Source organism: Setaria italica, chromosome VIII (assembly GCF_000263155.2).
Source record: "Setaria italica strain Yugu1 chromosome VIII, Setaria_italica_v2.0, whole genome shotgun sequence".
Taxonomy (NCBI): Eukaryota; Viridiplantae; Streptophyta; class Magnoliopsida; order Poales; family Poaceae; genus Setaria; species Setaria italica.
In genome coordinates, this window is record NC_028457.1 from 28,602,155 (window position 1) to 28,622,083 (window position 19,929).

The window sequence follows — 19,929 nt, forward strand, 5'->3', positions numbered from 1 at the left end:
AAGTACTAAAGAGACAATTGAAAGTCTCTTTTTGAGAAGGAAATTCAGCTAAGTATAAGCATTTTGCCGGAAACTTTCCTCATTCCTGGAAGCCTGGGTGAATTGAACTGCTATCTGAAAAGAACTACAAAATTCCTCTGTTCAGTGCATGGCTATTGATGCCTTGTAAGCATCTATGGATCTGCCCTGGTGTTTGCTAATTGCCAACACGATGCAACTGAGCACATGACCAGCAACTCCAAAGAGTTTTCCTGTCAGCTTAATGTTTCTAAAAAATTGTACTCCATGTTTTATTCCATCGTCTAGAAAAGGTGAGCAATACTTTGTGTCTGGAAAGCAAGAATTTGTCCTAATTCCTGCAAGAACAGAACCATCTCTTGGACAATTCCTTCAAAACGTAGTATGGAACTTGCATTCCAGATGGCATCTAGTCTATTTTGCAGTATCTGTAGATGCGTCTTAAGCTGACTTAACTGCATTTTTCTTCCTTGCGTGTCTGTCAATTGCTGACACGCATGAATCAGGGGCAGAGCCAGCTGAATACTAACCACTAACCAGGTACTGAAGTTTACCTCCAAACAGGGACAGTAACGCCTGATAAATTGTCATGTTGGCTGATTGTTGCTGAACATTTTACTGCAACCTCCACCGTAACCTTAACCAAGCAACTCTATCTGAAGTTTAATCTATGATCATCCACTAAGTTAGCTAAACAATCTAGAGCACACCATAGGCCACCATGGCGTGGTGGCGTTGCGCTAAATCAAAATGTGCTGGGTAAATTAAGTTGAACACAGAAAGCAACCAAGATGACATCAAGAAAAAGGCACTGAATTGAAAGCAGTAACAGCCTTGGATTGGACTAGCATTCGAGGTTCCACATTTCTAATCACAAACGAGGGCAGCAATTGATCATAATCTCAAAGGAAACCACGTACGGTGAGTTAAAAGGGAACAAAATACAGGGGAGGCACCGGCAATATCACCGCCTCAGTCCGCAGCGGCGGGGGCGGCTGCTGCGGCCACCTCGAGGACGGGGGCCGGCGCCTGCTCCGCGTCGACGGTGGCGCTGGAGGCGACGAGCGTCCAGTCCGGCGGGAGCTGCGGCAGCGGCGGGTACTGCGTGGGGCGGCGCTTGATGTCCCACGGCTGCGTCTTCTTGGGCCGCGTCTTCATGTGGTGCTTGGTCCCCTTCTTCTGCGGCCGCGACGAGCACTCCACCGCCAGCGCCGCGCGCCCGCCGCCGAGGAGCGAGGGGAAGCCTACGGTCGGGCGGGAGGGCCTCGCCGGCACCGGGGCGGCCGGCACGGCCGTGCCCGCCAGGAGCGCGGTGACCGGCGACATGCTCGCTGCTTCGTGGGGGAGGGAGGGGAGTGTTGTGTTTGGGGATAAGACGAGAGGTGGCTTCGGATTGGGTTTTGTGTCTGTGGGCTTGCTTTGCTGAGACAAATCTGGCCCGTTCGTCCCAACGAGTTCAGATCTGACCGTCCGTTCATCAAGTGGATTTTTATTTATTTTTTGTTTTCCTTTAAAAAAAGCGTATTACTAATGCCCAAACATTTAATCCAAACTCTCCGTCACATCTTCTCATCATACCGAATGTGTGGTGCAAATCCTGATATGAGCAGTTTGTTGGAGTTACCAAGTCATGGCCAACTGCAAAGAATATTGTTCCGCCATTCGGGAAAAAAAAAAAGACAAAGAATTCAGTTCCAGTGTCAGAATGCAGTGAGAGCAACAGTATCCACAATGACAGCAGAAAAAGAGCTGCAAGTGAAGCAGCACAGTCCTTGTGAACGCCTGAAAGCTTCAGTAGCCATCCAATACAGCGTTTAGCTGAACAAGAAGGCGTCACGTTTGCACTGTTTCTGAAGCCAGAGACCATGTGGGTTGGTCTAACATTTTGAACCATCTATACCTATCAACACCTCATTGTTCCACCATTTCCTAAGTTTAGTGTTGTTTGCAACATCCTATTCAAGCGTGTTATTAGCGTCTGATCAATGTTGGATTTTTTTTCTTTTCCTTTTCTACTTATGACCTTCCAGATTGTAGTCTTATATTTTTCTGTTATATCAATGAAACACTCACTGTGCGGTTCGTTCAAGAAAAAACAATTTGGCATTCTCAGCAACCTCTGCTTCAAGCACAGCCTCAAGGACAGGCATATGATAGTCCTGTCCACATCACAACATTCACACTTCATGATTTTTAGGGGTTACTATTCCGTGATTATCTCAATATGACAATATCTGATGCAACGCATTTCCAATTTCAAAACTTTTTAGGCTTTATTTACTGTTTCCAGTACTCTGCAGTCAACATGCAAATTAAAGGTGTACTATATGTTGACAGTGCTTTCGTAAATAGGTGTCATCGTACAAATAAAAATCATTTTGGATTCCACACGGCAATAGTCAAGCACAAGTAACAAGTAATATGCGCACGACAAAAGAAAGATGAGACAAACAAGTAAAATATAATCAAACATGTGTCCACTTGATAGACTGATTTCTGAATTACAGACTCCACCTCCTCGGGATTTGCTTGCAATAAGATCTAAGTTTGGGCAATGGCATACTCAACAGTATAAACGAACTGCCCACGTTTCCTTATCAGCTTAGATTTTTTTTATTTAAACTCATCGATGCATGCAACTCAATATATACTCTTATCTCCGCGTAATCCTTACTCTTCAATATCCCGTAGTTGGTAGCTGGGCAGGTCCTTACACCTTCTGTCATTGCGAGAGTATTGCTAGTTATGGATCACTGACACGAGAGCACAATCACATAAAGCTTGGCCGTCATCTCCAATTATGCCTGGAAGCACCTCCTAGCTACTACTAACCCGTCAAACAATCCTGAAAATGAACGTAATCTCACACAAAAGAAAGAGGAAATTCGCACCGGATAAGAAACTAATTCCCTGTACGACACTAGAAATTTTTGCCTCCCCGATATTTATTTTTCATTCCTTTCTTGACACTTCGGTTAGATCTGTTAGGAACTTCCATCAAATTCACTCTCAACATGTACTAAAATACTCCTGAAATTTCTACTCTCATCCCGGACGATTCCTCTGCGAGCTGTCTGAGTGCGCGATGGTATTCATGCTAGTGACGGGCTGATGATGCCTCAATAGCGAGTGGGGTGAAAGCAGTGGGCCGAGAGCACAGCCATGTCGTGAACTCATGATGCACATGGCACCCCGGTCTAATTGGTTCTCATACTGTCATACACATACACGATAGCCTATAGGAATTTTTTTTTCAATACAGGACATCAATCCTGTAATGTTTTTTTTCGAGAATGCATGTTCGTGCTCAATGCTTCAATGCTGGAATGGGAGGATCATTAATCTCTAAATTTTTCAATGAACGATCATTTGGCTAAAACTATCGGAATTCGCAAACATAATGTGCAGCTATTATATTATCCTTTGGATAATTCACAGCAAATTATCCAATTTCATTGTTGCACTTGCTATATATTCCACCATATATCACAAGGACTTCTGGACTTTGATGCAGCCGCAAGAAACTCACCATATATCATTAGATAAGATGAGGGGCAAAAATGTCTTTTTAGGTGGGACTTACCAGCCAAACTAATAGAAGTGTCAAGAAAGGAATGAAAAATGAATCTTGATGTCAAATGAGGAACATAAGTATCAAGAAAGGAACGAAAAATAAATCCCCATGTCACATATAGGAGGCAAAACTTTCTAGTGTCATATATAGGAACCGGATTTTTATCTTGTACCAGAATTTTCTCCAAAAGAAACATCCAGAGGACATATATGAACATCTCGGAAGGGTACTCAAGTATTTAGGGTCTTAGAAGATATGAAATCCTTAGTCTTGAGATACGAGATCAGTAGTAAAGAATAAAGCGATGCATTTGCACTTGAGATTGGTCTGGATACTCAAATATCGAGAGTATACACGAGAAGATAAATTGACTCTAGCAAGTATAGCGACATATCAAAACTCCATAGTAGGATAGGAAAGGACTATTGATTTTGGAAAGGTAAATACTCACATATTTATTGGAGTGTGTGAGAAGATATCAAACCCCATACCAAACACTAAAGATATTGAAATACTATCTCATACATTTATTGGAGTGTTTGGTGGTCACATCTTCAAGCAACGGATGGAGTTGTTTCTCTTCCCCTATGTTAGATTTGGCTATGTCGACATTACTAAACAACCCACGGAAGGAGGATTACTCAAGATGCAAACTGAAGATTTTGGATTTCTTCCTTTTCTTTTAATTTGTTGATTTTCTTTTGTACATCAGAGTTTCTGATATCTTGGGTACATGCTTCTCGGAACAATGTGTTTAATAATTGTAGTCTGATGCATTCTCGAAAAAGATTATCTGAAGATAGAAATATATTATCCATTATCTCTAAAAAAATATATCTCAACATTAATGTAGGATATTATATGGGTGGGCATAGATTGTGAGACTGCACAGATAGATGTGCACGAAGTCGGTTGTGCTTCTATATAAACACCTGCACGCTAAAACAGATATGATACAGACACAAGTTGTACTCCACTCGTCCTCGCAAATTCAAGCAAAAGAGTTGCCCCTCTTCCTCATGGCGCTGGTTAGGATCAGCACGGCCAGGCTCGTGTACCTGACGGCTGCTTTGTTCTTGGTTGTGACGATCATGTCTTGCACCTCACCGTCCTGCCAAGCTGGAAACTGTACGCCATCTACTTTTATTATTTATTACTCTGCTTTGATTTCTTATTCTGGACAAAGTCAACATTACTTATAAATATATACTCATAAATATATACTCCCTCCCTCCGTTTCAAATTATAGATCGTTTTAATATCTATGAGCTTCGAAAAGTTAAAACAACCCACAATTTAAAACAATTTGAAATGGAAGGAGCAACTAACTAAACTTACTGTTTGATTTGTATTGGGTTGGGTTGCGTGTGCAGGTATAGGCGGCCAATGCTCGCCGCCGCCGCCACCACCACTGAAAGTGGATTGCTTCGTGCCTGAAAGTCAATTTTTCTGTTCAGATTTTTATTGCCCAGGTATTTGCAGAGGCCATAACATTAGGAGGCACCTTCTCGTTCGGGCCTACTGCAACTTTCAAGTTAATCCTAATGAGTGCTGCTGCGAACATCATTAAACGGTGTAATATATGCATCCGTTTGTTTGATGCAAATTAATTCAATAATATTGGTAGAAAACTCGGTATTAGTCCCGGTTGGTAGGGTGAAAATCTCCCGAAACTAATACGGGATAACGCAATCGAGACAAAAGGGGTGCTTTTTGTCCTGGGTTCCTAAACCGGGACAAAAAAGTTTTGCAAAAAAAAAATTAAATCCTCGGGGGTCCCATGGAGGCTCCCCACACACGCAAGTCGCAAGTCAGAAGTCAGAAGTCACGTGATTTTCACATGAAATATGCGCATGCGCGGTCCGTGGGATTCGAATCCACGACCTCAAACCTCACACGTAGCTTCTTTGCCATCCCACCTACACACCACATCTAACTATATAAGGGATGCAATCCTTTTGTACTAAATCTTGGGGACTCTTTTATCTCGGTTTGTAATACCAACCGGATTAAAAACCCCCTTTTATCCCGGTTGGTATTACAAACCGGGATAAAAAGGGTCCGAGGACTTTAATTCTTTTTTAGCCACCCGTGAGGGATATTTTTATCCCGGTTGGTGTTTCCAACCGAGATAAAAGACCCATTCTATCCCGGCTAGTGTCGTGAGCTTTAGTCTCAGGTGGTAACACCAACCGGGATTAAAATGGTGACATTTAGTCCCGGTTGGTCTTACCACCCAGGACTAAAAGGTCCCTCACGGGTAGCTGATTTTTTCACCCGGGACTAAAGGGTCCCCCACGGGTGGATGATTTTTGATCCGGGACTAAAGGAGGGTCTTTAGTCCCGATTGATATTTGACCCGGGACTAAAGCACCTTTTGTCCTAGGCTAACTTTAAACCAGGATAAAAGGGATGCATGGAAGGTGAGTTCTCTACTGATGTAAACCTGTTTTTTTAATTAAGCAGCGCATGCACACACGACACATGGAAAACTGTTAGGGGCTAGGATGGTGAGGGTCGGGTTCGCGAAACAGTCGGACAGGTTGAGGAGATCGGTGTGGAACGTGGCTACTCCCTTGTCAACTGTCATGGTCATGGACGCAGGAACGGAGGAGCGTGTCCCCGTCATCGTTGCTAGTGTGTGACCGCCGGCCGCCAGAAACACATGCCCATCATCATCATCCCCATGGCTATGAGAGGTGCGATGAAGCCTTACCAAATTAGTGTGTTTCATCAATCACGGCTGCCTCCACGACTACAGTAAGAACTTGGCCACCAGGCTCCTACTAGAAACACAGTAAGGACGTCGACGCTCGTACACGCACACTCACTTGCGAGAGGCTGAGCTGGCAGATCTCAAGATTGACGAAGTCATCACAGACGCTTCATTATCAATAGGCACGTCACCTATCACTGAAAGAATAGCGCACGTTAAATTCTGGATAAATCCAAGAAAATTTGAGCACTCATGCCATGTCGAAGACTCGAATCTGGATGGGCAGATTCCATACAAGGAACTATCATGTGAGCTACAATTGGGTAGATGATAGTGACAGCTTATCAGTACCACTAACAGTACAAAATATATCTCATCGAGACATTTTTAGTCTTTCCAACCTTCTGTTAGACATTCTTATATTAATATTAATACACCAACAAGGCGACAAGAGAATAAAAATTTAAAAGGGTGTATCTCCTCGTCAATCAACTATTGATAATCCTTGGATCTACATCTAACGATCCATATCAGCGCCCTTCTCCTTATCTCTTTCTTCTTCCTCCTCCACCGCCATCTTCATTTTTCTTGCAAGTCATGATTTGGATAGCCTGACACCTGACACCACTCTCTTACATCCACCGCCTTGAGCTTCGGTGCATCCTGCTGCCTCTGCCGCCATCCCACGCTAACCCCTCGGTGAACCCACTCCCCTCCACTGTCCACCCGGGTTCCGATCCTATACCGCTTAGCTTCGGTGGCGCCCTTGCCACCTCCGCTCCTTCGCTGTCTGTCCCACCTCCACTGTTGGCCGGCGAGCTGCCCGGAACTCTCTCTAGGTCTACAGGTAACCCCAAATAACCCAAACTCTAACCTCGGATTTTCTTCCCCATTCAATTTCTCGTGGAGATAGACAGCATTAATGTTGCATGCGTAAGGGGAAAATGATTTTTTTTTCGAAAAATCTCCCTCTCGGTTTACTACCTTAAAAATAAATGCACGTAATAAATCTCACGCAAAACAAAAATCAAGAAGACAGATGAGCATCCGAAGGCTACTCATGTGGTTTTAGAAGTTATGCAATCCTAGTTAGTCCTGAGAGATACGAGAGCAGTACTGTAGAATAAGAGATGTCACAAATTCTAAATGATGCATTTGTACTTGAGGTTGGTCGATATGAATACTCAAATACTTATCAGGAGTAAGAGAAGATAAATTGAAGGTAGCAAGTAGCGAGATATCAAAACACCAGAGCAGGATAGTAAAGGATTTCTTTGATCATGGGAAGCTAGATATAATCATTACTCACACATTTATTGGAGTGTGCGAAAAGATGTCAAAACCCAGACCAAAGATATCCAAATACACATCCTTATTACGCATTTATTTGAGTGTTTGAGAAGATACCAAACCCCAGTCAAAAGATATCTCATTATCTCAACAATAGATTGTGATGAGACTGCACAGATCAGTGTCCATGATCTGTACTTGTATAAAAACGAACAAGTACACACTAAAACAGATACAAGCAGTGCTCACCCTCTCCCTCATGGCGCTGGTTAGGATGATCAGCACGGCGAGGCTTGTGTACCTCACGGCTGCATTGTTCTTGGTTCTGGCGATCATGTCTTGCACCTCATCGTCCTGCCAAGCTGGAAACTGTACTATACCATCTACTTTTACTTACCCTGTGCTGATTCATTTTCCAAACATGTTGACATTAGTTAATTATATGCATAACCAAAACTAAACTTGTTTGATTTGTACTGGGTTTGGGTTGGGTTTGCATTTGTGCAGGCATCGGCTCCGCTTGCCGGCGACCATGGCAGCCGCCGCCAAACCGGGTACGGCCATGCTTCAGGGCTCAACGATCAAGTCAGTGTGGCCCTAGTTACTGCAAAGGTGTTTGCGCAGCACATGGCATCAACAACTGCAAGGCCGCCTTCTGCGAGATTACTGTTGTTCCACATTTGTGCTGCTGCCCGCATTTTGAATAATCGAGCCGTTTGTATGAAGCAAACTCAAATACTCAATAAACATGATTTATTCTATTATATGCATCAACATACCTAATTTACGGTGCAAACCTCGACGTGAACAATGTATCAGAGTTCCAAACCACGGTCAATTGCAAGAATCTGGTATCAAACAATTTAGTTCCATTGTCAAAAAACAGGCAAGTACAACTACTTGGCCGTTATTGCGATTACAACTTCTGTACCACAATGCATCAACAGTTAACACAACAGTGAACGTGAAGCAAACAAGCAATCAAAAACCCACTTTAAAATCCTCGTAGGCATATGCTGCAGACCAAATATTATGCGACGGCTGAAGCAATCAAAGATGAAGAACCGCTACTACCAAAACACAGTATTAAGACAAGCAATGATATCTACAATGACATCAGAAAAGAGCTGCAAGTGAAAACGAAGCATTCCAGTAATCCAGTTCCATCTGTCTTCGGCACAACAACTATATCTACAATAACTTGCGCCATCCTACGGAACGCCTGAATGCTTCAGTAGCCGTCCAAGACAGCCTTTAAGCTGAACAAGAAGGCGTCATGTTTGCCCTGTTTCTGAAGCAGAGACCATGTGGTTTAGTCTAACATTGGAGCATTGAACCATCTATACTGGTCAACAACTCCATGTTCTACAATCTCAACTAAGTTTTACTTAGTGCGTGAGTGCCAAACAGTTTGGTGCTGTGCATCGTCAGTGTCACTCCTTAGGCAACTGATCATGAGGCTGCAACACGAAAAATTTGGCATTCTCAGCAACCTCTGCTTCGAGCACAGCCTCAAGGACTAGGTCTGAGCCTGTTGGTCCACCTGTGGAGATAAAAAAAAGGGCAATGAAATTGGGTATGTACTCATATTAAGTTTTTGCAGTGTCTTAATAACTTCAACCTGACTTCAACAAGATAAGCCCTTGTAAGAATATGTGATAATTAAAGAGAAACTAGGGAAACTCCCAGTGTATTTCTGCAGAACTTTAGCTGTATATTCATTTTTACACTTTTGGTATTGTAAGATCACAATCAACCGACTGCATACTATCACTGATTATGCATACTTCAGTTCACAACCTTAGCTACAGTTTTGATAGATTACATTTATTCTACAAGGTAAAAATGTTAAAAAACCACATATGAAAGGTAACTGGAAAAGAAAACCAAGGCATTCAACCAAGCAGGGCTAATGGAATCTTTTAATGCACCAGGCTAGTTTAGCATTCATTCAAGCCAACTCACAGAAAATTAACACATATTGTGAGTGAGCAGCAAAAAGAAAAGGTTAGAACTTGCTAGAAGATATAAACAATATTTTTTTATTATACATCTACCACAAGCATGACAGTCCTGTCCACCTTTCCCCATCACAAAATTCCAGTATTCTAATAAAATATGAACTCTTCAGAGCTAAGATTTAAGACATGCATGATTGGTTATATACCTGAGCGGCTTGGAAGTAATCCAGCACTTTCAGCTGATATTGGCAGTACATTTAGCAACCCATTGCTTTCCTTGAATTGTTCTTTGTAGTTCCCACTCAAGGAAGAACACGCCTTAATCCCTGGGGCTTCAGATAGCCGTGCATAGGTCATTGCTTGGCTGTGCAGATTTGTCAATCCTGTATCAACTGTTTCCATGTCCTACAGGAGCAAACAAACCGTTACTAAAACCAGCACTTGCATAGAAAATGAAGATGTGAAAAAAATAATCACACCTTGGATTTCACTGACGTATGGTCAGCCACATCAACTTTTCTACCTTCAGTTGTACTTGCTGAAATATTTGTAGAGGTCCAATTAGTCAAGTATTGGCAAGTCAAGAGAGACATAACACCGATATTTAAGTAAAGAAAAAGACAACATGGTTACCGAAGTTCTGAGGGGAATCAGATCGGGTTCTAAGAAAGCTTTCCATTTCTTCACGAATTATACTTCGAATTTCATGACGAAATTCCTCTGGCTGCATGGTCATTATAAATCCTATTGAGTACCAATTTTTATCAGAAAAGAAAATAGAAATATCAAGTAAAAGGAATCAACATTCTAAATAGTGCAGTGGAAGCACTGCAATGAAAAGTTTTTGTTGTTATGGCCATGATATGCTCAGCTTTATTCACAAAAACATGACACAAACTCATAATTAGACCAAAAGAACATATTCGAGTAAGGATTCAAAATGAAGCAGGGCTAGAATATGCAAAAAAAAAAAAAAACGGGGATCATATCAACCTAACTGCATTTGTACTTGTCTATCACTACACACAACAGGCTGATATCTCCTGTCTGCTAAGCATTATAGCACACTATTTAAAACAATTAATAAACATTTAGGAAGATCAAAGTATCAAACTGCTTTCAATATATTCAAATCTAAACCATTTATAGAAAAAAAGTCATAGAACCATCATACCTTACTTACAGAAACATCAGAGGCATCGGATGTCCTTGCTTCAGCCATGCCTGAACATATGCGTATTTAATAAATGTTCTCTAAGTCAAATAATGCACTTGGAAATATTAACCATTGAAAGGGTGACCTCATTGCGAAGTAAGGTTATAATTACCAGTGTTATGCTGTCTCATGTTAAACTGGCCAGGAGTTAATCTAGACAAGTTCTGAACTTCATAACGAATTGAGTCTAACTGTGTCATCGCATCTTTAAGCTCCTTATGAACCTGAATAAAAGAGGAGAAATATTAATGGTGGATATCCACAAATTCTACCATGTGGGCTTTACACATATATTGAACATCATGAACCATTATCATGTACACATCCATAAATCATCCAAGCTGTTGAAATTTTGATCAATCCCGAAGTCATCTATTTTCAGATTTGAAAACTATTGGTCTGGGTTTGAAGGCTTTGATCAGATTGTGAGCTTACACTGGAATTCAACTGCTTTTTATGCTAATCCGGCTAAAACCCTTGCAGCAAAATTCAAACAGGTCAAGGCAGGCCTGAAGAAATGGAGCAGAGAGCTATCCAAACTGGGAAAGTTAATAAATAATTGCAATTGGGTTCTTGCTCTTTTGGATGGTCTTGTGGATCAACGACGGCTGAACACGGTTGAAAGAAATTTCAGGAAGATTGTAATATCTCACCTTCTGAAATTACTGGAGGCAAAAAGAATCTATTGGAAACAAAGGAACACAGCAAGGTGGGTCAAGTTTGCTGATGAAAATACTGGCCTTTTTCAGGCTATGGCTTCATACTCCCATAGAAGGAATTTTATTTCACAGCTCCAGTTACAGGATGGTGTCTGCATCTCTGATCATGCCCAAATGGCTGGGGCCCTATGGTCTTCTTATAAGGAAAGATTGGGTATATCTGATTTTGTTGGTATTTCTTTTGATCTTGTCAACCTTATTCAAAGCATTGCCCTGAGCTGGATCATCCTTTTTCCTTGGAAGAAATTGAAGCAGTAATCAAAGATATGCCTTCGTATCATGCTCCTGGTCCAGATGGATTTAATGGTCACTTTATTAAGAAATGCTGGAATATTATCAAAGAAGACTTCTTGGGACTTTGTAGTGCCTTCTTCTCAGGTTATTTAGATCTTAGCAGTATAAATGGATGCCTGATTACTCTTATCCCCAAGAAGGATACCCCACAGACAGTGAATGACTACAGGCCAATCTCCCTTCTCAATTATTCCAAAAAACTTCTGACGAAGTTACTAGCAAACAGGTTGCAATCAGTTATCTTGCAAGTGGTTCATATGAATCAATATGGTTTTATAAAAGGAAGAACAATTCAAGATTGTTTGGCATGGGCCTTCCAATTTCTGCATGTCTGTCATAAATCAAAGAGAGAAATCATCATCCTGAAACTGGACTTTGAAAAGGCTTTTGATATGGTGGAGCATGAGGTTATCTTACAGATGTTCAGGATGAAGGGCTTCTCTGAAAAATGGATCAATTGGATAAGACGCATTCTGAAATCTGGAACATCACCAGTGCTACTCAATGGGGTGCCTGGGAAACCATTTAACTGTAAAAGAGGGGTCAGGCAGGGTGATCCACTTTCCCCCCTCCTGTTCATAATGGCAGCAGATCTTCTTCAGTCCATAGTCAATGAGGCAGCTAATAGGAGCATTCTTAAGCATCCTCTAGGGGATCATTTTGAAGGTGACTATCCCATTGTCCAGTATGCTGATGATACACTTATTATAATGCCGGCAGAGACACCTCAGCTCTTCTGTCTTAAAGGACTTTTGAGATCTTTTGCTGATTCCACAGGTCTGAAGGGGAATTTCAGCAAGTCCTTCATAGTGCCAATCAATATAACTAATGAGAAATGTGACCTTCTAGCTCGAACCTTGGGATGCCAAATTGGAAACATGCCTTTCACATATCTGGGATTGCCTCTTGGAACAACCAAGCCATCGGTGGTAGAATTCATGCCACTGCTGTGCAAAATGGAGCAAAGGATGGCTGGTATTAATAGATTTCTGTCATATGCAGGCTGGCTTACTCTTGTTAATTCCATTTACTCTGCCATGCCAACTTTCTTTGCTTGCACACTCAAGTTCCCCGCTCCTATTGTTAAACATATAGAATCCTATATGAAGAGTGTTCTGTGGAATGGGGGGAACATCAACAAGAAAGGTGGATGTCTGGTAGCTTGGACCAATGCCTGTAGGCCAAAAGATCAAGGTGGATTGGGCATTATTGATATAAAGGCCCATAATAAAGCTCTTCTTCTCAAGTTTCTTCATAAATTTTACTCTAAGGCTGACCTGCCCTGGGTTGATCTCACTTGGAGGTGTTTCTACAAAAGGGGTGCTCCACCTCATGCTCATAGTCCTACGGGGTCTTTTTGGTGGAGAGACATTATGTCTCTCTCGGATGACTTTCTGAAAATTGCTTCAGCATCTGCTATCAAGGGGGACACAATTGTTTTCTGGAATGATGTCTGGAACTTTGGGTTGCTCAAAGAGAGATTTCCTCAGCTGCACTCTTTTGCCAAGAAACCAAAATGTTCAGTGTACACCTTTCTTCAGGGGGACAATAGTAAGAATTTCTGGCTGCCTTTATCGATGGAAGCTTCTGCTCAACTTGATGAACTGTCTCACCCATTAGATGCCTTTGAATTGGATCCTTTGCTTAAGGATGACTGGTCATATATGTGGGGTTCCCAGGTTTTTCATCCAAAAAAGCTTATCTCCAGCTGATCGGTTCAAGGCCCTGCTCTCCAATCTTCAAATGGATGTGGAAATCGTGTGCCAGGAGTAAACATAAATTTTTCTTTTGGCTTCTTTTACGTGATTGGCTTAACACTAGAAATCTCCTGAGGCGAAAGAACATGCATTTGGATGATCACTCATGCGTCTTGTGTTCATCTGGAGATGAAGAAACACTAATGCACCTTTTCTTCTACTGCTCCTTCAGTCAGAGCTGCTGTGCTACTCTGGGCATCTCTTGGGTTTTATCTCTACCGCCTTTGCACATGATCATACAGGCTCGGCAAGATTTTGGCAGGTCGATTTTCAGGGAAATAATTATTGTTGCAAGCTGGTGCATCTGGTGTCATAGAAATAGTATTATTTTTGACAATGGCAGTATCTCCCTGGCCAGATGGAAGGAAGAGTTCAGGAATGAATTGGCCTTAGTTTCACTAAGAGCTAGACCGGTGGTCAAACTTTCTTTAGATAAATGGATGAGTAGTAGCCTATAATTGTTTCTCTCCTTTTTGTTTTTGAGCCTGCGAGCTCTGTAATCTGTACATATCCCTTTCATATATATACAAAAAAAATTAGGTAGGGGACTCCCCTGCCGATTCGCTCAAAAAAAAAATTATCAAATTACAGTGGAGCAAGCATTTAACAAAAAACATAGGTAAAACTATGAGCATCATTTGTTAAAATAAGTAGCAACAATTTTGTGAATCGTTAAGCCTCAGTTATGTTTAGCAGCTAGTGGTGAGAAATTTCCTTTACGCAACTATTGAAATTTCTGTACAAACAAAATTATGCAGAAATTTGCTAGACAATTCAAGGTTATAACTTTGGTGATGGTGTTAGTCCAGTCACCCACCTAAATTTGGTTATACGTCTTAACTTGGCCCAAATATGTGACCTAACTAGTCAAATTAAAGTAAAAGATAGAGCACCCACTCCTTTTATTGCTGTGTACAGCTTCGTCACCTGTTTTGTGGCATTGCATAATTACAGGCCAATGAACATAATGCATAATTCTACCAGGGTACTGTCCAATGGCTGGCAAACAAATCTAACACACCATGCCTCAATCAACTTGTTCCAAGAAACCAGAAAGATATTTTTATGAAGGGAGCTCATCCATGATAACCTTCTAAATCTTCTATACACCCAGAACCTTGTTACATCATTGCAAACAAAGGAATCAACCATTGAGTGAGTTGGATATTGAAAGCGCTCGGAACAATGTGGCTTGAGAAAGCGGTCAGTCCTTTCTCAGACAAAATACGAGTACTTCTACTGTAACTTCCACTGCCAGTCACTCAGAAAACTTACAGAAATGGATGCACAAACATCAATTTCTAATTTTCAGCTTACAATTCAGTAGCGTGCCAAGTGGAAAGGGAACATATTATCCCAGAAGGTCAGTTAACCTTGCTGAATTCACCATCTCCTCAACACGAACTCACAGCCTTCTCACTAAGTGCTTCAAAAGGGGGCGTAGTCAAAACATACCTGGGTGGCTGCAGACTGCCCCAGGATCTCGTCCAGCTGCCGGCGCGCCACGATGAGGCGCCCGACCGCCCTCCCGGTCATCCTCCCGGCCGTCCTAGCAATCTTCACCATGTCGCTGGGCTCTGAACAAGAACAAAAGAATCGGATCAGACCCCACAACACCAGCTCCCAAAACGTGCCAATCCCACCCCCAAAATGAACCATTTTCTCATCGGTTGTTTTCATAACCAATCGCCGCAGATTGGCCGGAGGGAGAATGGGATACGGTGGTGAAGGGCTGGATCGCTTACTCATAATGACGGAGCAGGCCCCGAGGATGACCAGCAGCTGGCCGGTCGAGAAGCCCAGCATCTTCGCACAGACAGGTGAACTCCGCGCGGGGATGCAGGGACTGAGGGGAGGAAGGGAGCCACGCGCTCGGAGGGCGGCGCGGCGGGGGCGTGATGCGGTGGCGGCGACGGCGGGGGCGGCGACGGCCGTACACCCGCCCGTGCGAGGCGAGGCGAGGCGTGTGAGTGAGCGGAGAGGCGCCGCGTAGAGTGACTCGTCGAAGTGGGCCGGGCCTCGGTGAACCGTGCTGGAAATGTTTTGGGCTTCGTGCGGCTGGAGGGAGGAGAAACGGAGAAGTGGGCTGGCGGCCCAATGGTGTTTGAGAGGAGACCCTCCCATTATACTCGTCATAAAATAAGTCATGGTGACGGTTCTTCAATAACAGTTATAGAATTCATGGGACAGTTACAAAAATACATTTTCTAGTTGGCATGGGAGCTCGTGCATGCGAAGATCATCAGATTTGGCCACTGCCAAACTATTCGTCGTTTAGTTCAATTTTTTTACCAATTGATTTTTTCCAGATTCATATGAAAATTCTTAATTCAAAAAATTGTTCCATTTTCAGTAGAAGATTGTTCCTGGCTCAATAGAAATTTTGTCTTAATTAACTTGAAAATGTCCCTGGTTTCATAGAAATTTGCTCTGGAATCACTTAAACATGATTCCTTCTTGACTCAAAAATTGTTCCATTAGAAGTGTTGCTAGCTACTTCCTCCATCCCAAATTGTAGATCGTTTTGGCATTTTTAGATTCAAAACTTTTGCTATTCATATAGATATATATTATGTCTAAATATATAGGAAAAACTATGAATCTAGAAATATCAAAACGACCTTACATTTTAGGACTAGCTGTTATAAAAAAAATATCCTAACATGTTAGGACACAAAATTTCATTCACTAAAAGAATGTTCCGTTAAAAGTAGAAATTGTTATAACCAAACTAGCAAAACTTGCAACTACAGTGCGTGAGGTTAACAAAAAAAGAAAAATCATTTGTCAAATCATTGTCAATTGTCCAAAAATGAAACACAACTAAGGGCATGTCCTAATGTCCTAAACTTTAGGACATGTCACATTGGATGTTTAGATACTAATTAGAAGTATTAAATATAATCTAATTACAAAACTAATTGCACAGATGGAGTCTAATTCGTGAGACGAATCTATTAAGCCTAATTAGTCCATGATTTGACAATGTGGTGCTACAGTAACCATTTACTAATGATGGATTAATTAGGTTTAATAGATTCGTCTCGCGAATTAGTATAGAGGTTCTGCAGTTAGTTTTATAATTAGCTTATGTTTAGTCCTTCTACGTCCGAATATCCGATGTGACCTTCTAAAGTTTATTACTTATATCAAACACCTCCTAACTAATTGTTGATTGTTGTTGACTGATTTGATGCTTGGATGTATGTTGGTGTAGTCTGAGAGAGTAGTACAACAGTAGTACCGTATTGTTGAGTCATCCATTGCCATACCATTAGACGCGATGAATGGAGATTCGCCTTGTGACTTGACATTTGAGTAGAATGCAAGTTGTTGCGAACCATTCAGAAGTTTGACATATTTTGTACCGATGATGGAGTACCAACGACCTCCCAGGTTTGACCAGCGTTCTTCCTTTTGACTTTTAGTGCCTGTCTTTGCTTGTCCCACCACGTCTCGTTCTTGTCCATGGCGACGAACCCGCTCTTCACCGCGGCGTTCGACCTTGCGAGCGGCGACGACTACGGTGCCTTCCTCGCCGGCATCCGCGACAGGCTCGGCAGCCCGAGGCACGTCTCCCACGGCCGCCCCGTCCTCCCGCCGGTCGAGCCCGGCGTCCCGCCGCGCCGGTGGTTCCACGTCCTCCTCAGGACGCCGGCGAGCGCGCTCACGCTCGCCACCCGCGCCGACAACCTCCGCCTGGCGGGCTTCCAGAGCGCCGACGGCACGTGGTGGGAGCTCAGCCACGGGACGTTCCCGAGGAGGCGCGGCGGCCTCATCCCGGGAGCCACATCTCTAGGCTTCGCCGGCACGTACCGCGACCTCGTCGGCGGCACTCGCGAGGTGGCCAACGTGGCCCTCGGGCGGCGGCAGATGACGGAGGCCGTGGACGCGCTCGCCGCCTTCGCCTCCGGCGGCGCCACGGATGCGAAGCAGAGTCGGCGGCGGCTGGCGAAGGACGCGCTCGTGGTGCTCCTCCTGATGGTGCACGAGGCGACGCGGTTCCTGGACGTGGCGGCGGTCGTGGCCGGCCTGATGCGCCCCGACGCGGCGGCGACGAGCGGGCGCATCACGACGAGGAGCAGCACGTCGCCGGACCTCGGGTGGAGGTACTGGTCCTGCTTGCTGCTCAGCGCGGACTCGCACCCGTCGATGCCGACGGGGATAGGCGAGCCCCGGCCGACTGAGCATCTGAACAAGGAGTGGGTGGAGAGGGCGGCCGCGACGGTGGGGATACTGCTGTTCGTCAAGGTGGGGAACGGGATCAAGGCCGAGAAGGCGCTGCGTTTGTTCCGTGGGAACCTGTGCGGGACGGGGAGGGACGGGGCGGGACCGGACGTCACCTTCCTCCTCGTCTCCGGCGAGTCCGTCGCGGCGCACAGATACGTGCTCGCGGGGAAGTCCCCCGTGTTCTTGCGCCAGTTCATCGGACGCAGGATTGAGAAGCCATCCCCACACGTCGAGGTCAAGGACATGGACGCGGCTTCCTTCAAGGCCATGATCTACTTCATCTACACGGACACGGTACCGGAATTCGATCAACGACGGACGCCGGAGGAGGAGGAGGAGGCGGTGGCAGTGATGGCTCACCATCTGCTTGCGGCGGCTCACAGGTAAAAGTATATACTAATGCTTATATGGTGTAATCAAGAATTCAAGTCTTAATATTACTTAGCCACTATTCTATGATAATACTGTAAGTAGGGATGATATTTTATATGTGCCCGAATATATGGTGAACTAGATCTTGAAGTCTTGGCCCTCCTATGTCTAAATCCTGACTCCATCCTTGCAGGTACGAGCTGGACAGGCTGAAGCTGATATGCAAACGCAAGCTGCAATCCGGTGCCACCTACGTCGACATGGCGGCGAGAACCCTAGCTTTAGCCGAGCAGCACAACTACCGGCGGCTCAAGGCCAAGTGTATCGACTTCATTGTTGGGAGTCCAGAGACTCTTCACGCCGTGTTAGCGACAGAGGGATACAAGCACCTGGAAGCAAGCTGCCCTGCCGTGCTCACTGAACTTCTCAAGTCCGTGCACGGGAGAAAGAATTTAATATCGAAGTAAATCGTATGCAATATTTGGTAACGGGATGGAGTTGAAGACGTAGGGGGGCTGATCAATGGCATATACACTGCCTCTCTGCTTCGAATCATATTCTAGAATTGTCCCAAGTTTGATCAGCTTCCAAGGAAGAGAAGACCAACATTTAAAGCATCAAACTAGTATCATTAGATCCAACTATGTTTATGTAATTGTTTCCATCTCAATCTCAAGACATTAACCATCAATTTGTGAAAAAATTGTATAAGCATATGCTAATTATATATTAAAAAAGTATTTGTCATGGTGAATCCAAATGATATAATCCTATGACGTTGAAGTATATGAATTTATAGGATGGGGTAGCCCAAGATAGATAGGATTGACTTATCCAGATTCTTCATTCCAGCGCTAGCTCTTGCCGCGGCCCGCCGCACGGGCCACGTCATTCTCTTTTCGCAGCCATATGATCGACGCTCCGTCCGTCCAGAAGCACCAAGGCACGCACTTTGAATTTTGAAAAAAAGCCCTTCAATTTTTACCAAGGCAGGCACTTTGAATTTTGAAAAAAAGCCCTTCAATTTTCCGTTAATCGATTTTAGGTCCAATGAGATCTTTGTAAACAGTAGACACGTTCGTTTTTCCGATGGAGCACCCTCTGGGTTCAAAACTATTTCAACACGAAGAAAATAAATTCCGATATTCGTGGCACATTTGCAAAAACACGCCCACCATTAGTTTTGCGGGAACCCCCACCGCTTCCACGCTGCCCTCAGCGCCGAGCCCCGACCCCCGACGCCTCCCATTCCTCTTCTCGTCCTGCTCTTTCCACCTCTCTTGCTCAGCACAAAGGCTACACCCCATCATTCTTCCCCACCAACCTCCTTCCTTCCCACCGGCGCCTGCCGTTTCCAAAGCTCACCTCCCCATCTTCTCTAACCCACTTCTTCCTCAGAGGTGCCTCCATAGTCCGTCTCGCACTACGCCATAGTCGCAAAATCCTAACCTTTGTGTTAATCAATGAATCTTTCCACATTGCACTCTATTATACAAACTGATGTTTATGTAAATGTGGACAACTGCAGTTCACTGAAAATTAATATTGCTAATACTGGGCAAAGATGATTAGTTTTTCAGCTGGTATATTTGAAATGACTTTGTTGTTTTTACATGTCACAAAATAATTGAATTATAAATACTGATTTTCCACATTAGACAATTCCCCCCTCATCGTTGAGGGATGAAGAGTAAGATATGTTTGTCAATTTTCTTGCATATTACTTTTGAGTTTTGACAAATTATCAGTATCGTTTCTTTTTTTCTTTTTTTTTCTAGAATA

The 19,929-nt window shown here is 43.6% G+C and overlaps 3 protein-coding genes across 3 annotated transcripts; 1 reads left to right on the forward strand and 2 right to left on the reverse strand.

The window, feature by feature from the left end:
* Positions 1-810: 810 nt before the first annotated feature.
* Positions 811-1,405, reverse strand: LOC101753764 (50S ribosomal protein 6, chloroplastic). The gene has a single exon (XM_004979403.3). The coding sequence runs from the start codon at positions 1,342-1,344 to the stop codon at positions 991-993; it is 354 nt and encodes a 117-aa protein (XP_004979460.1). The 5' UTR covers positions 1,345-1,405; the 3' UTR covers positions 811-990.
* A 7,042-nt stretch (positions 1,406-8,447) lies between these two features.
* LOC101753356 lies at positions 8,448-15,510 on the reverse strand. Its single transcript, XM_004979402.3, has 8 exons — positions 15,291-15,510; positions 15,001-15,122; positions 10,888-10,999; positions 10,734-10,783; positions 10,193-10,283; positions 10,039-10,097; positions 9,766-9,964; positions 8,448-9,141 (listed from the first exon to the last, which is right to left on the reverse strand). Exons 1-8 carry the CDS (start codon positions 15,349-15,351, stop codon positions 9,032-9,034), a joined length of 804 nt encoding a protein of 267 aa, XP_004979459.1. The 5' UTR covers positions 15,352-15,510; the 3' UTR covers positions 8,448-9,031.
* A 1,260-nt stretch (positions 15,511-16,770) lies between these two features.
* LOC101752949 (protein synthesis inhibitor II) lies at positions 16,771-18,894 on the forward strand. The gene is made up of 2 exons (XM_004979401.3): positions 16,771-18,158; positions 18,341-18,894. Exons 1-2 carry the CDS (start codon positions 17,014-17,016, stop codon positions 18,612-18,614), a joined length of 1,419 nt encoding a protein of 472 aa, XP_004979458.1. The 5' UTR covers positions 16,771-17,013; the 3' UTR covers positions 18,615-18,894.
* The last annotated feature ends 1,035 nt before the right edge of the window (positions 18,895-19,929 follow it).